This window comes from Propithecus coquereli, unplaced genomic scaffold, assembly GCF_000956105.1.
Source record: "Propithecus coquereli isolate 6110/MARCELLA unplaced genomic scaffold, Pcoq_1.0 Scaffold449, whole genome shotgun sequence".
Classification (NCBI taxonomy): domain Eukaryota; kingdom Metazoa; phylum Chordata; class Mammalia; order Primates; family Indriidae; genus Propithecus; species Propithecus coquereli.
Genome location: NW_012150274.1, coordinates 1,607,231 through 1,622,967, shown reverse-complemented (window position 1 = coordinate 1,622,967; position 15,737 = coordinate 1,607,231). Strand labels below are relative to the sequence as shown.

General features: G+C 55.4%; 1 protein-coding gene across 2 annotated transcripts in view; it reads right to left on the bottom strand.

Annotated features, from left to right (window-relative positions):
- EHMT1 (euchromatic histone-lysine N-methyltransferase 1) overlaps positions 1–15,737 on the bottom strand; it is a 226,780-nt gene that overhangs the window by 33,663 nt on the left and 177,380 nt on the right. For both annotated transcript variants that reach the window (XM_012654816.1, XM_012654817.1), the window contains 6 exons: positions 11,942–12,085; positions 10,395–10,621; positions 9,216–9,383; positions 8,082–8,164; positions 6,899–7,005; positions 285–407 (listed from right to left, as the gene is read on the bottom strand). In XM_012654816.1, coding sequence (XP_012510270.1) covers positions 285–407; positions 6,899–7,005; positions 8,082–8,164; positions 9,216–9,383; positions 10,395–10,621; positions 11,942–12,085 — 852 coding nt within the window. The remainder of the gene's footprint in view (positions 1–284; positions 408–6,898; positions 7,006–8,081; positions 8,165–9,215; positions 9,384–10,394; positions 10,622–11,941; positions 12,086–15,737) is intronic.

The window sequence follows — 15,737 nt, the reverse complement described above, 5'->3', positions numbered from 1 at the left end:
GTCTCCCTGGCGGAAGACAGAGGAGAGTGTACCAAGGAAGGAAGCCACAGGCTCCCGCACCGCAGACCCCTTCTAGGCGGATCTGTCCACTGCCAGGCACTGCGGATCCAGTGCTCACTCACGGCTTCACTAACAAACCAGGTGACCAAGTGAGGCCAAGAAACTACTTCTGGACAGCTGAGTGGCGTGCAGAGGCCGACAACTCCTGAGGTTGCTCCCTAGGGAGCGGCCCCTGCTCACACCTCTGAGAAACGCGCACACACAGGACTCTGACAGGCGCCTACCTTAGGGTCCACCTGCGCCCCAGCCTTAATGAGGTACTTCACAGCATCCAAGTGGTTGTTTTCTGCTGCCTCCATCAGTGGGGTCCTCTGGTCCTCCGAGCAGGTGTCGATATTAGCGCCCGCCTAATGGAAGGACAGTTCAGGTGTGTGGGAGGCTCCTACTGCAGCCCCCGCCTGGTGAGGAAATGACTTACACTCGTCCACATTTGAAAGACAGCTACGTTAAAATCACTTTACTGATCAACTATGTCTGAGTCTTCCAAAAATGTACTGAAAAACTTAATTTTTCTGTTATGATCAAGCTCTTAGTTCAAGCAGAATATTTTTGCGAGATTTCATTTCACTGCTAGATTAATTTGACAGAAAATGTTTACCGCACAGCAGTGACAGCACCTTCAGGAGAGAGACAGACAACAACCCCCTTCCACAGCAGGCGGAGCAGAGGGGATGAGGGCCTCAGCGAGGCGGGTGCTGACCCAGCCCATGGGCTCTGTTGCCGCCTTCTCCAGCTGTCTCGGTGCTTGCAAAATGAGCAGAACCAAAACTAATTTCTAGTAGTAAGTACTTTGGAGCAATTCCAGTTTTTCCAATAAAGTGAGAAACTTGAAAGACTAGCAGGTATACGTAAATTTTTGTTTGTGTGAAACTTAAGGAGCCCCGAACTTTAAAATTGGTTGTGTGCTAAAAGGAAATCAGCTGTTTGGCAGTTGAAACCTCTTCTCTACAGGGGGAAAAATTGTCTAACTTCTCAGACTAATATACTAAGAGCTAGTAGTTAGCATATAAAATAAATGCTATGAATAAAGATTGAAAATAGTACTGATTTTACTATTAGCAATTAAAAAACAAAAGTAGCACAATTAAGTAAGAAATTTTTAAAAAGTGGTGTGTATGTGTGTATATGTGGGAAACCAGGTGTAATTCATAAAGGCTAAGAAAGTGGGTTAAGGTTCTCAGGGGGGCTGGGCGCAGTGGCTCAGGCCTGTGATCCCAGCACTCTGGGAGGCCGAGGCAGGAGGATCACTTGAGGCCGGGAGTTTGAGACCAGCCTGAGCAACACAGTGAGAGCCCATCTCTACTAAAAGAAGAAAAATCAGTCAGGCATGGTGGTGCCCGCGGTCCCAGCTATCAGGGAGGCCCAGGAGTTTGGGGCTGCAGTGAGCTGTGATGACGCCACAGCACTTTAGCCTGGGCAACAGAGCAAGACCTTGTCTCTTAAAAAAAGAAAGAGAAAAGAAAAGAAAAAAGATTCTCAGGGCTCTGCAAGGGACAAGAGTTGTGCTCCACGGGACAGAACCGCAGGTGCACAGGGAGATCAAAGACACGGGCACGGAGTGTAGACATCGGGGGCAGGACACATGGTTGGCTGCAAACACAGAAGTTCAGAGCCAGGGTCCGGCTGCCAGATCTGAGGGCAAAGGAAAGCTAAGGAAAGTAAAGCTGAATTCTACGGAAGCTAATTTTAGCAAGAGAATGAAAACACAAGATGAAGCAGAGTACAGCCCACGCGGTGCTGCGCAGCAGGACAACTGCAGGGGGTCGGGCCCGGCCTGCACGCTGAGCACGCAATTCGGAGCAGAGGCGCCACCACAACAGCGGGGCCAGGCCGGACGGTGAGGAAGGTCCAGGGCACCGGCTGCGGATGCCCGGGGGCAGGGCCACATGCTGGTGACCCTGAGCAGAAGCTGAGCGAGGGCTGGGGGTCCTTCCCTAAGCGCAAGGGTGTGGGGAGACCAGCAGCCAGCGCTCGGGTGCCCACCCGAACTCGGAGCTGCCAGCGGCTCGCTCCACACAGCAACCCAGAGCCCCAACAACCAGGAGAAACTGACCACCACCCCGAAAACATAATGAGGGCTCAGAGACAAAGTCGAAAAATCTCCAAGATCTTCAGAACACAGAGAGGAGTACAGGGAAGAGAGAATCAAACCGAGAGATCCCAGGCGACTGATGGGATTTCTCAGCAGAGAGACCGGCCTCCCCTGTCCTGGCCCTCGTCAGCAGGCAAGTTAGGCGGCCTCCAACCAGGGCCCTGCCCAGATGCAGAAGCCCACCTGCCACGCACCCCAGAGCGGAGTGCCCCAGCGTGGCCATGTCCTGGGTCTCCAGGGGGGCCAGTACAGCAGGCGCCCCACCCCTCCCGTCAAGGCTCTGCGACTCGCAGAAAACGCGCCTTCTGCTTTGCGCTTGCACATGCCCAGCACATGCGCAGATGGCGGGCCAGTGCTTTCAATGCGAGAGGTGAGGGCTCAGCTTCTGGACTCGCCACCCCTGCCCTGCGCCCCACGCCAGGCCTGGCCCTGCCAGCTGCCTTCCCTGCTGGGGTCCAGAGGCAGAGTTGCCCTCCCAGCCCCCAAAAGGAAGGGGAGAGACCTGTGGTGTGGTAAGCCCCCCACCCACTTGGCCACCACCACCTTGGTGACACAGGCTGAAGCTGGCCCAGGTCATCCGTCAGGCCAGGCCGAGCTCCCCTTCTTCAGGGACGACCACGAGGGCGGGAAAGACTCCGTCCCCATCCACCCTCTCCTCCAACAGATGCTTCCGTAAGGTGGGGCAGGGCAAGGGTTGGGACCTGGGGGGCAGGGTGGGCACAGAGGTCCTGAGCATCTGGGGGTCGGCGGCCCCACCCAAGTCTGCCCCTACCCCAGGTGCCCAGGGACCTGCAAAGCCCAGGCCAAGGGCAGACTCTGGGCGGTCGACGTGAGCCTGACCCCGCAGAGGCGCCACGGCCACAGCACACGGCCCCGTGCAGGTGCCGGCAGAACAGGGGCGCGTGGAGCCTCCGCCAAGGACCTGGGCCGCTACGTGCTGCGTGTGCAGCCCCTGCGAGGGCTTCGGCGTCAAGTCCCTGCTAAGGGGCCGGCGGGGGGGACTCCCCCCAGCCCAGGCTGATGGACGCAGGGAGAGTGGAGAGGAGCGGCGCCTGCTCCACCCTGCCCTCCTCTGAAAGCCTCCGTGGCCCGTCCGCCCCTCCCTGGGCCCACGGGAGCGGAGGGAAGACTTCCCGGGGGGGAGCCATTGGGCCCATACCCTCTCCCCCGAGCTCAGAGCCTGGCCCCTCCACTTACTGCAGGACACCCCAGTTCCTGGGGGCCGTCCGATGGGGGACACAGGGCCCCCTTTGGGGGCAGCTGCCCACCTACTTGCCCATCTATGCCCCCAGTGTGGTCGTGCCCTTGGCACCACGCAGCTCCCATCTCAGGTATCCACCTTCCACCAGCCCAGACTAGGGGGCCTGAAACCCGACGGCCCTCGAGGCTGCTCTGGGATCTGGAAGCCTCCTTCCAGGGCGTGCCCCAACGAAAGTCTCCATGACTGCCCCTGCCCCGGGCTGGCTGCTCTCCCGGCACGGCGGTGAGGCTCCTGCATGGAGCTGCCGCCCCCCAACCCCGCGGGCCTGCTGGTGGGCACCGAGGCGAGGAGGGTGTCTGCGGCCTTGCTGGACGCCCACGACGTCTGCTGGACCACTCCACACGCAGTGTGGCCTAGCAGGGCAGGACCCTGGCCGTCGATCACGTCCCTGCCACCATGCACGAGGCAAGGACGGAGAAGCAGGGCTCGGCCTAGAGCAGCTCCTCCAGGCCCACCTTCACAGGCCATCGCCCGCCCATCGGCCCGTCCCTCCCACCTGTCACCCGCTCCCTGGCTCCGGGCTGGGGGAGGGAAGCCTGACGGGGTCCTGTCCTGCCCTCTCTCAACTGTCTTGGAAGAGGCAGCACCTTTTGGGGGAAAGGGGTTTGGGAATAAAGACTGGACCCCACGTGGTCTTGGCGGTGGTGGTGGGAGATAACAGCAAAGGAACTTCTAAAAAACAGTTGAGAGATGAGGGAAAAGCAGACGGACGGAAACATGAGAGTCCGTGGCAACGTCTCCGACGAGAGCGCAGCCTCACTGGGCGCTACCAGGGAGTCCGGACACAGTGGCGAGCGTGGGGCAGGACTGCTGATGGGACACCCCAGAGCTGGCAGAGGGCCCCAGCGCCTGACTCGGGAGGGTGGGAGAACGTGGCCAAGCCTGTGGGTTGAAGCCGGGGCCCAGGGGGCTGGAGGCTGCAGCCCTGGCACTGAGGATGCCACGGGACCGACGCCAAGCCTCTCCCCAGCACCACAAAAGCTGGGGCTGCCGCTAGGTTGGAGGCCAGGGACATGCTTCCTGGGGGGAGTGGATGTTCTCCATGCGGCTGCAGGGCTGTGGCCCCGACCCCTCGAGGGGCAACTAGTGTGACTGAGGGGCACACCCCCCTTTTCTTTACCTGTGTTCATCTGAACTTCAAATAGCCACGTGGCAGGGCCCAGGTGGGACAGGGAGACTTGAGCCAAACAAGAGCTCTGGTTCCAGCAAGACCCCCTCGATGAAAACTTGAATCGGCGGGATAAATACAGCAACGGCTCTGGAAGGTGCCCCTGTGCTGGCACGGACCCTCAGTCCAAAGTTCGAGTGAGGACAGGAACCGGAGGGGGCGCCCAGAGCAGGGTCCCAAAGAGGCGGCACCGCAGCCGGGCGCACCTGCGCCATTCCACGACTGCTCTGCCAGAGCCTGCCGGCGAGGGGTGCGAGGCCCGACACCCCCACCAACGCTGAAACCCTGGGAACACCACCCTCGGAGTCAGGGCAAGCTAGAAACAAAGCCATCCCACCTCTCTCCCCGGAGAACCGCAGCAAAACTGCTTAGGTTCTGAGAGGAAGAAAACACACACAAAAGCAAAAACCCCTCTAAGATCAGCAGCGGTAAGTGCTTCCTCTCCTGGGCTCTGACCCAGCACGAGAGCCGCCCCAGGTACAGCCCCTCAACCTCAGCCTTTCTAACCTCCGGGACTGAAGAAATAAATGTCTTTTCTTTACAAATTACGCAGTCTCAAGTATTCTGTTACAGGAACAGAAAATATGCCACCAGCAATGGACCATTTTCAAAAAAAAAAGGAAACAGAAAATGGACTAACGGTAGGGGGGCCTTAACATTATAAGATATTAGATACAAACAAAAATATGTTAGAAATTAGAAGTACACCTGAACTAAAGGTTTCTATGCTAAGACTGTCAAGCCAAGTTTGTTTGTGCCTTTCGTGTTGCCCAGGCTGGAGTGCGGTGGAGTCATGACACCTCACTGCAGCCTCAAATTCCTGGACGCAGGCGATCCTCCTATCTCGGCCTCCCAAAGTGCTGGGATTACAGGCGTGAGCCCCTGTGCCAGGCCTAGATCGAGTTTTTAAAAATAGAGCTGCATGTTTAAAATACATATATCCAAAAAGGAGGAAAAAATAGTCCGAATAAAAGGATGAAAAACGGTCCAGGCAAACAGTAACACAACGCCCACAGTGGACTAGACATGTGAGCCAGGCACCAGCGAGGGCGGAGGTGGGGGTGTGGCACAGCCGGTGGCCCGGCCCCAAATGTCTCCTCTCAGCTCCAGGAAAGGTCCAGACAGGTCACAGTCTGAGCGGATGGGCTCAGACAGCCGTGTTTAGGGGCCCCCAGATGACCCCCAAACCTGCAGGTCACCCAGCAGTTGACAAGCTCCCCCCAGCCAAGAGCTCACCACTGGCGTTTTAGTACTTTAAACATAAACAAACAAAATCACCAGGCGTTTGAGGAAAACCGTAAAATATGAAAGGCAGACTAAAACAAACAGAGCGGCATAAAACTTAAAAACAGCCGTACTATCTTCAGAGAAACAAGGGGAGAGCGAGAGGCTGTAAGAACGGGAACTGCCCGAGAGCAGCAAAGGCTCCCGGGGGTGGGAAGGCGGCAGTGCACAGGAAACCGCCGGGAGCCCGAGGTTGAAGAGGCCGCCTGGAAAGTGGAGCCCAGAGCTGGGGGCTGGGCCGTGGCCGGGACTCGGTCCAGAAGGTCCCGCCCCACCGGCAGGAGCCAGCGTGAGGCTGGGCAGGCGGAGGAGCTCCCGACAGAAGTCACAGCCAACACCACGGACCAGGGAGGACCTGCGCTACCACGGGGTGAAACGTTCCTGAAGCTTCCAGAAATAAAAGGTCACATGTGAAGGATCAGAAGTCAGACTGCACCGACTCAGAACGTGGCGTCTGAGAAACAGGGAACCCAAGAGAGGGGTCGGGGAAGGGGCGTCCCAAGGGTGATCGCGGCATCTGCGCGGACACAGACGCGCTGCCGTGTGTTTGGGAGGCAGAGCCAACTCACCCAAAACACGAGACGACCGTTAACTATAAACACGCCACCGCAGATATGTGGCTCTGCTGGAAAGTATTTGCATGGTCACGTGATGCAAATTCTGAGCAGCGACTTCTAAGAAGGGCTGTACGGCCCCCCAGAGCTGGGGAGGGAAGCGGCGTGCGCGCCTCGCCCTCACCTTCCCAGCAGGACGTCAGCCAATACTATAAACTGAAAACAAAACTAAAACTGAAAAAAAGCAAATCAAGAAACAGCCGCATTAGCAGCACGTTATTTTCAAGCGTGGTGGCAAACGCCAGAAGAAATGGGGGGAAGCCCACCGCGGCTGCAGGACGGGAAGGACAGGAACACTGACTGTCTCCGCCTCACAGCACCTGTGAGTTTTAACTGTTAGGAACTATGTATCTGGGTCGATTTTGCTTTGACAAAAACAAAAGAGCAGGTGAAGAGCCCTGGGAGGGGCCTGGACGAACCTGGACCAGCATGTGGCAGATGTCCACGTGGCCGGCCTCCGCCGCGGCGTGCAGGGGCGAGCGCTTGCTCTGGTGCTCCATTTTGAAGTTGGGGTCGATCCCATCAACTGTGAACAAACACGGTTTTCCTAATTATTCAGATGCTGCCCACGATGCCTCGTGAGGACGTCAGAAAGGCTGGCAGAAGCCCAGCACACGCCTCTCCTGTCTGTGGCCAGGCCGGGCCCTGGGAAGGTCTGCAGGAAGCGTGCATTTCGCGAGGAAGTGACAGGCAGGCCCGGCAGTCAGAACCACCCTGACAACGCACGCTCCTCCCTGAGTCTCTGTGCCTTCTGTGCCCACCGCTCCCGCCACGGCCGCCCAGGCCCCATGAGGAGGCCACGGAGGCAGAAACCCCTAGGGCAGAGCGAGGCCCAGACACAGATGACTGGCACACGTGTCCACCCCCAGGGAACCTAAACGGACAGTGAGCCAAGAGACCAATCGTGCAGTGAGGTGACTTTAGCATCATGGGAATGAGGAAAACGATTAAATCTGCTGTTTTGGTCAACATAAATAAACCCTTTTTTTTACACCAAACTGTTCAGCTTCTTTCATGATTTGCTGTCGAGGAAAGGGCTTCGTAATCACCCATTCTACCCAGAGAAGATGAACTTCAGAGAAACCAAACCTACAGCCGTCCCCACAGGGAAGGCTCTGACAAGCATGTTTTCGGGTATTAGAAATCCAAATCCATGGATTTATCTATTACAAATGCAGCAATGTGCTCCAGATCTAAACGCAACTGAATCATGCTTTGCCCACAGCGCTGCTGCCGTGACCAGCGCAGAGAGGACGTCTGCTTCTCATCAACGCTGCACGTCACAGGGGGACCCCGACTCACTAGTTTTGTTTTTTGCATCTACATTTCTGCTTGATTTAGTTATTCCACATTTAATTCCCTTTTAAAAATTAGAAATGCATAAAGAATATTTCTAGTACCCTGAATAACTGAATATTAACATCGTATGAATCCTGAAAAGGCTGAACGCCGGCGGGCAGCCTACTTGCACTGATCAGAGGACGCAGAATCACGTGAACAGAAAAACAAAACGAGACTGGCCTCGTGAGAAAAGGGGAGACATGGTTCTTTGCTCCTCCGAGTGCCCGCACGGCAGCCCCACGAGCCCGGCCCGGCACTTACCCAGCATGAGCAGCACCTTCTGCAGCTCCCCCTGCCTGGCGGAGAAGTACAGCTGCTTTGGGTGGAAGCGAAGCTTCTTGGGCCTGTGGAAAGTGCAGCGCAGCCGTCAGCACGGGCTCCGTGAGGCAGCGCGTGGAGCTGGAGGCTGAAGGGCCCGGGTGCATCTCCCCACCAGCCCCTCAAGTCAAATGCCCCAAACCTGCCAACCCCGACGCGTTTCACAGTAAAAGTAAAACCACCACCACAATGCACAGCCGTCCCCTCAGTTAGTCACACGTGAGGGTGCCGCGCACTGTCAGACTGCGCACAGCATTCGAGCACCGCTTGGTGAATGAGGTCAAGGGAGGCAGAGCATGTGGCCTGCTCACAAGGGGTGACGATGCTGTCCCATGGGGCCCCTCCGGCAGGTATAGAAGACGCCTGGGCAGCGGAGCCGGGAACACAGGCGTGTTTGCTTTGAAACCTTGACTGGATAACTGAGTTGGTAACTGGGGCACAGGACAGAAGGCAGGAGTGGGGAGCGGCCCGGGGCCTGCAGTGAGCAGGGGCTGAGGGCGAGAACAGGCTCAGAGACGAGGCTGCAGACAGACGGAGAGGGAGCCCCAGGGAGGAGGCTGTCCAGGGCGACAGAGGCCTAGCACGAGGCATCTGCCAACACTGGAATTCCTCTGCCAGGCGCCAGGTTAAACGCGACGCTTCACCTCCCAGGAGACGTGGTGTAGTTGTCTGTCTGCCTCCTGGAGGAGAGGAGGACGTGGGCCCCAGTCGGGCCAGGAGGGGGTGGTGTCTGGGAGCTATCAGCTGAGCCAAGGGGGCGCCTCCTCTGATCCTTGCACTGCACAGAAAAGAGAGGGACCTGGGGAATGGCCACTCGAGGCAGGCGCAGGAGTGTCCGGGGGAAGGTCCCAAGAGCTCACCAAGCCTGGCCTCACCGAGGACTTTCGCTCTTAGCACAATGAAGAGGACAGTAACTTGCAAAAATTTCCCAAAATAGTGTAAAAATACGCAGACTGTGCTGATGAACAGCATTAATCAAAAAGCTAAGAAGTGCCACAGTGATGCCATGGAGCAGGACACACGGTCCTGATGACAACAGGCCCTGAGGCGCCCCTAGAATCACAGACCAGTTCTTACTTTTCCGAGTCGAGAGCAATCAGAGCACTTTCCAAGGTCTCCTTCCCTGGTCCCTGGGAAAGTCCCGGAGTCGGCCGAATGAGCCCAGCGGGTCCCGACGGATCGAAGCCCTCGGGCGCTGGGGGCCCTGCGCTGTGCGGCTTGTCGTCCAGCAGTGGCCCCGCCCCGCTGCATGGGAGGAAAGCGGTGAGGCTGAGTCTAGTGGTCAGAATACCACCTTCCGATGGAAACCAATGAAAGCGTAAAACATGATTTGCTCCAATCTAAGTACGCTGCTTCTCTGAAAGACAACAGCTGCCAATTTGCTTATTACCTGCTCAGCCCCTGGATGAAAAAACAGTCAGGGTTCAGAATCAAATTTCCTGGGAAATATGATATTCAAAACCGAGGACAACTTTTCCAGGACTTCCAGGCCCTGTGCTCAAACCTCCTCTCAAGATTGAGCTTCACACTCAATCTATCGAGTCCACTGCCCTCCCCACAAAAGGAAATCCCACAGCAGTTTTTACTTAAATTGACAGATTAGTAAGAAGGAACAGACACCTTTCCGATTGTTAGTTTTGGTATGTCCACAATCTGAGTCTCTTTGAAACGACCATCAGTGAAGATTTAGTTTTTTTTGTGACATCTAAGTTCTTTTTTCTCTTTTTGTGCTGGGTTAGTTCATGGGTTTTGCTGCTGCTCTGAAAGTGCATCCTGCCCTGTCTTAGTTTCTGGCAGAGTATCGCTGGGAGGAACAAGGCACCTGCCTTCTGCTGTCTCTGTCTTACCTGATCCTCTCACTGACTCCTTTTAGCTCTAAAAACGTTTCAGCTGTTTCTACTGGATTCTTTTAGGAAGACAATTACATGTGTCTGATATGAACACTTCTAACTCTTTTAGATTGTTTCTGTCAGCTAGGGCCTCCAAACCTTAATGCCAAGGACTGCGGTGAAAGGACTGCAGCGAGGCTGTGTGAAAACTGGCTCAGAGACAGGCACGTGAACCTGTAAGTCCCAACTGAAGGAGACCGCGTGCAGTGGCAGTGAGTGAGTTTCAGTGTCTCTGACACGCCGGCTCTCAGAGCGAGCACCAGTCAGCTAGACTGTGGGACTCAACAGCAGAGATCGACAGCGACTAACGGTGGCGCCACCTCCAGGCCAACCCCCTGGACAGCGTGGCCATGCCCCTGTCAAGCACCTGCCCGTGGTGGTGTCAGCCCTGCCCTCCAGGGCCGAGCCTTTGTCCTGCCCGGGCACCGGCGTCACTGTGGAGGTCGTGTCCGCCTTCGCTATCGTCACCTCTCTGGCCTTGGAGGTCTCCTCCCCGCAGTGGGGGCAGTAGCTGGCATTGTTGACTCGCGAGGCACAGTCTTTGTGGAAACGGTGAGAGATGCTGCTCTCGGGTTGACACTCCATGAAATTACCCTAAAAACAAGAAGAGGGAAAATCGCTTTTTAAAAATTGGGGCTAACATTCAAAAAAACAGACAAAGCACGATTAAGCTGGTGCTGCCTCTCAAGTCTGGCCGGGCTGAGCGACTGAGTCCGGTAGCCAGGCTGGGGGAGTGCAGTCCTGGCTCCCCGTCTCCGGCGGGTGAGAAGGAAGAACAGAGCCACAATAGAGCACCCCATGTGTCCTGCCAAGAGAAAGCCGCGCCCAATCCTTCCGTGGTTCATCGGCACGACGATCGGGTTTTCAGGTGTGTGTGTGTGAGCTGTGCCTCCCTCACCCTTGCTACAATGTCAGCACGTTACCCTCTGCCACAACAAGAAGAAAAAGAAACGAAAGCCGAACCTGGCAGGGGTCACCTGACTGGCCCCATCCCACCCCCAGGGACCCAGGAAGGCCAAGGCCTTCCTCTACCTGAGCTAGAGGCTGCACGAAAAGAAAAGTCCAAAGAAGGGCCCTGGGACAGGCCCGCATTCTGCAGGGCTGATGAAGGGACAGACGTGAACCACAGAACACCAAGGTTGACGACATCTGCAATTCAGGCCGCAGGGAACCACCAGGAGGGACCCACTGCAGTAAGAACAGCACGTTCTTGCAGAAAACTAGAAAAGCAGCTTCTCGCACTTTTAGCAGAAGCAAAAAAAAAGGATGTTTGAAGACAGGGGAGGGAACAAAAGGTGTGAAATCCAAAGAGAAACCCCCACAGAGTGGCAACTCCTGGCCCAGGTCCACAGAGGGGCTGCAGGGCGTGTGCGGTATCTGAAGCTGCCGGTAAACGTGACAGCAGGCACCCACGGGTGCGCACAGCAGAGGCGCACCCACCAACACGCTCACCCGCGTGGGCGCACACAGACAAGCAGACGCTCACAGGTGTGCTCGTGGGGAAGAGGCCCGTTTTCAGGGTCCCCGGGGCACTGGTGAGCACACGTTTGATGGAGGACGGAACACCAGGCCTAGGAGGGCGCAGGCGCGCCTCTGCTCAGGAGAAGGGCGCTCTCTACTCCAACAGAGGGTCACGACCGCTCGAGGAGGTGGGGGCTGAGAGGGCCCAGGCCAGGGTCCCGTCATCTCCGGAAGGCTGAAGGCTCCCGGCAGGAGTAGGGAGATGAGGAGGGACGTAGTTCTAGGGCGGGACACCTCGAGAGCTGTGGCGAGGGGTTCGGGAGGTGCTGCAGACCTCGGGGTGGGCGCCGTTGAGGCTCGCCGTCGGTGGCCTGCCCTGCAGCAGGGGGATGCAGGATGGGAGCGAGCTGGTGACCCGAGGACACAAGAGGCCCCGGAGGGCTGGGCTCTCACCGCTGTGCAGAAGTAGCCACAGCCAGGACAGCACTGGTGCTTCACCATGCGGCCCCGGTGGTCTTCACACAGCACCAGGAGGGGCGCCTTGTTGGACGGGCGCATCAGCTCATACTTGACCACGCTGTTGGTGCACCGGCCCAGCTGCAACCAGACAAGACCAGGGATCAGTGAGAGAGCCACGAGGCCACGAGGCTTTCCCACCCTCCAGGCCCTAGGAGGTGCCCGACACATGGGAGGGGCTCAGCGAGTGTGAGCTGACTGGAAGAGCAGGGAGCCTTGCGAGGCTGGCTTGGGTTCCCGAGCACACGCCTTTCGCCAGTGCTGGGGGCCAGCCGGGAACCCCGGGGGGTGCCGCTGTCTTCCGCACAGTCTGCAGAAGACGGCCGTCACACGGCCAAACCCAGTGTGCCAGGAGCAACTGGCACACATGCACCAGACCAGAGAACCAGCTGGAATGTCAGGGTGAGAGTGGGTCTGGGCTGGGTACGCAAGGAAAACGGAGATACAGCAAGTAGGACAGCCAGGCCAGGCCAGCAGTGGGGGATGGGGTAGCCAATCCGTGGACTCCCGATATCCCAGAGCAGCCAGAGCACCCCACACAGGGCAAGAAGCAGACAACAGAGTCTCCTGGGTCTGCCTGAGGGACGTAGCCACTGGAGGGTTCCCAGAAGACCAGAGTTTGAGGGTGCTCCTCCAGGGGCACACAGAGGCTGCTCTGGGGAGAGACACCCCGGACGCTACCGTGCTCTGCAATGTGCCAGACAAAGGGTTACTGGTTTGCTACGTAAAGCTCTCCAACAGCCAAGAAGAAGCAAAAAATAGCCCAACAGAAAAATAAGCCTCTGCTCATTATTGTTAATTCACAAAAGAACTACAAAGGCCCCCAAAACACATGATGAAATGTCTGAACTTCCTGGTAATGAAAGATATGCAGCATAAAAAGCCTATGACATTCCTCCCATTCTGCCCAGTGCAATGTCACCTCTCAGCAGGTGGCCTGCAAGAGCAGGCCAGTGGCCCTGAGGTCTGTAGAAATGGACACACCAACACTGAGCTCTGTGTAAGCTTTACCGCAAGCAATTTGGAGAAATGAACGCAAAAGCTTTCAAATGCATTTTCTTCTTTTAAGACTGCCTGAGTAAGTGCACAAACACGTATCTAGGAAGATGCAGCATTTGCAACAACAGAACGATAGAAACAACCAACATGTCAGTCCACAGAATAGTGACCCCAGGACGTGCCTGGGTGGCATTACTGATCTACTGATCGCTGAAACCAGCGAGGACTTCACTGATGCCCAAAGGAGACTGTATTAGAACCATCCAGGAGTTTTTATTTTTCCCCGAGACAGTCTGGGCATCACCCCGTATCTATGGAACAAAAATCGAAAGGCATAGAACAGGGCATGTATACCCTGACCCCCCACGCCACCCCACCACGCACACCACCAACTGCTTCTGCTGTGGACCCCTGGTCAAGACCCGTGGACGTAAAGCATCCATAGCTATTGATTTTGGAAAATGTTTACAATATTTAAAGGAAAAAACAAGTTAAAAAACTTTGTAAAAAATTCAACGTAGCATAGACATAGAAAGGTCTGGAAGGACATAAAAAATACAAAGACTGATTTCCTCAGTTTGTGCATGTCTGCAGTGTCTGGATGTTTCACAACGCACACGCATCGTTTGTGTGACTGTGAAGACGACAGAGGTGTGTGGCCCTGTCTGCGCTCTCTGTGCCACGGACACAGAAGAGCTGGGGACTGCGGGTTCCAGGCAGAAGGGCAGGAGGATACCAGGAAGTGGATCTTTTGGGAAGAGTCCTTCACATGAATAACGACGGAGTCTAGTTAGGGCTGGGAAAAAGATACAACAGGCCCAGCACTGCGGGAGGCCGAGGCGGGAGGATCAGTGAGCTGTGATGATGCCACTGCACTCCAGCCTGGGCGACAGGGGAGGGCGGGGAGGGGAGAAGATGCAATCAAAGCAGACCCCCGGGCTCAGCTGTGAATGTCGCCACAGCAGGTACAAGCCACAGCCCCAGGAAGTCGGCACTGGGTGTCACACGTGGTGGGGCAGGTTCAGACCCAGAGACGCCTCCTTAGAGCCCACGTGGACCCTTCTCCCTTACTGAACAAAGCAGCCAGAGGGGGAAGCAAAGCTAGGGCACAGGTGAAAACCCCCTGTGGCTGAGGGCAGGGCTACAGTCAAACCCTCTGCTCCCAGTGGACGGCTGTAAATGGTTCTGGGCCCAGGACCCTCTGCAGGGAGATCACTGAGGCTCCTATGCCCGTGGGTTGGAGTGGGGAGACCCACTCCAGACGTGAGACTGCGTTTCCCTGCCCAGGTGCACAGGGCCTGCCGAGGACGGGCTCCAGGACGACAGGTAGCCGCACGGCCAGGCTGGCCCAGCACCGAGTAACAAGCAGCGGTGACCTGCCGTGGGGGGACAAGAACACGGGGAGAGGACCCTCCTTGTGTCGCCAACGCAGAGGCGCACAGGAAAGGCGGAGAGCCGCGGGCGAGGCAGGAGCGCTGAGGGGCCACCGCCCCCATAGCAGTCACCGCCACTGCACTGACCCAGTACAAGGTGACGACAGAGCAGTGACTCTCGACTGGGGGCAATTTCGCCCCCTCAACCTCCCAGGGGCCTTTGGCAACACATGGAGACATTTACAGTTGATACAAATAGGCGCTGTAACTAACATCTAATGGGTGGAGACCAGAAATGGTGAATATTCAATGGTGAGCAGGACAGTCCCCTCCCCCAAAGATTTGGTCCCAAACATCCATGGTACTGAGGTCTAGAGGAATCTGAACCCACTGTCAAGAGAAACAACAATCAACAGAAGCAGACTCAGAGATGACCAGAATGTATTACAGAGTGGAAATTTTAAGAAAGTCAATGTAAATGCTAGAAATCAAAAAACACAGTAACAGAGACAAATGCCTTTGACTTAAGCATACTCAACAAGGAAGAAGAAAGAATTAGTAGATTTGAAAAAAAGGCCAATATATAAAATAATCTATACCTAAAATGAAGAGAGAAAAAAAGAGCAGAGCATCAAAGAACTATGGAACAATGTCAAACCTCTAATCTCTATAACCAGAATCCCAGAAGAGGAAGAAAGAAAAGAACAAGGCTGAAGAAGAAAAGCACTAGTGGCCAAGAACTTCCTAAGAATCAGTAGATATCAAACCAAAGACCCAAGAAGCTCAGACAAAACCTACACAGGATAAACACTGGAAAAGCAAAACAAAACAACAAAGCCACTACACTTAGGCACATCATTTTTAAACCAGCAAAAGCCAAAGATAAACAGAAAATCTTGGGGGCAGCCAGAGAAAACAGACACATCATACGCGAAGGAACAAAGATGAGAATTACAGTGCACTTCTCATGGGAAACTGCGCACACAACACCGGAGAGCCATCTTTAAGTGTTGGGGTGGGCGGGGAGGCAGAAACTGTCAACCTAGAATTCTATATCCGTAAAAGTATCTTTGAAAAATTAAGGCAAACAAACAAAAGCTGAAAGAATTCATTATCAGTAGACTTGTGCCATCAAAAAAAATGAAAAAAGTTAATGGAAGGTCTTCAGGCACAGGTAATATAACACCAGACAGGAATCTAGACATAAACAAAGAAACAGAGATCTCTGGATATATTTAAGATGAAGGTTAAGACTATTGTTATGTTTAATCAATTTAAAAAATAACTATAAACAAAAAATATAGCAATATACAGTGGGTTTTTAGCATATATAAAATTAAAATGTAGACCAAAGAAGTGAG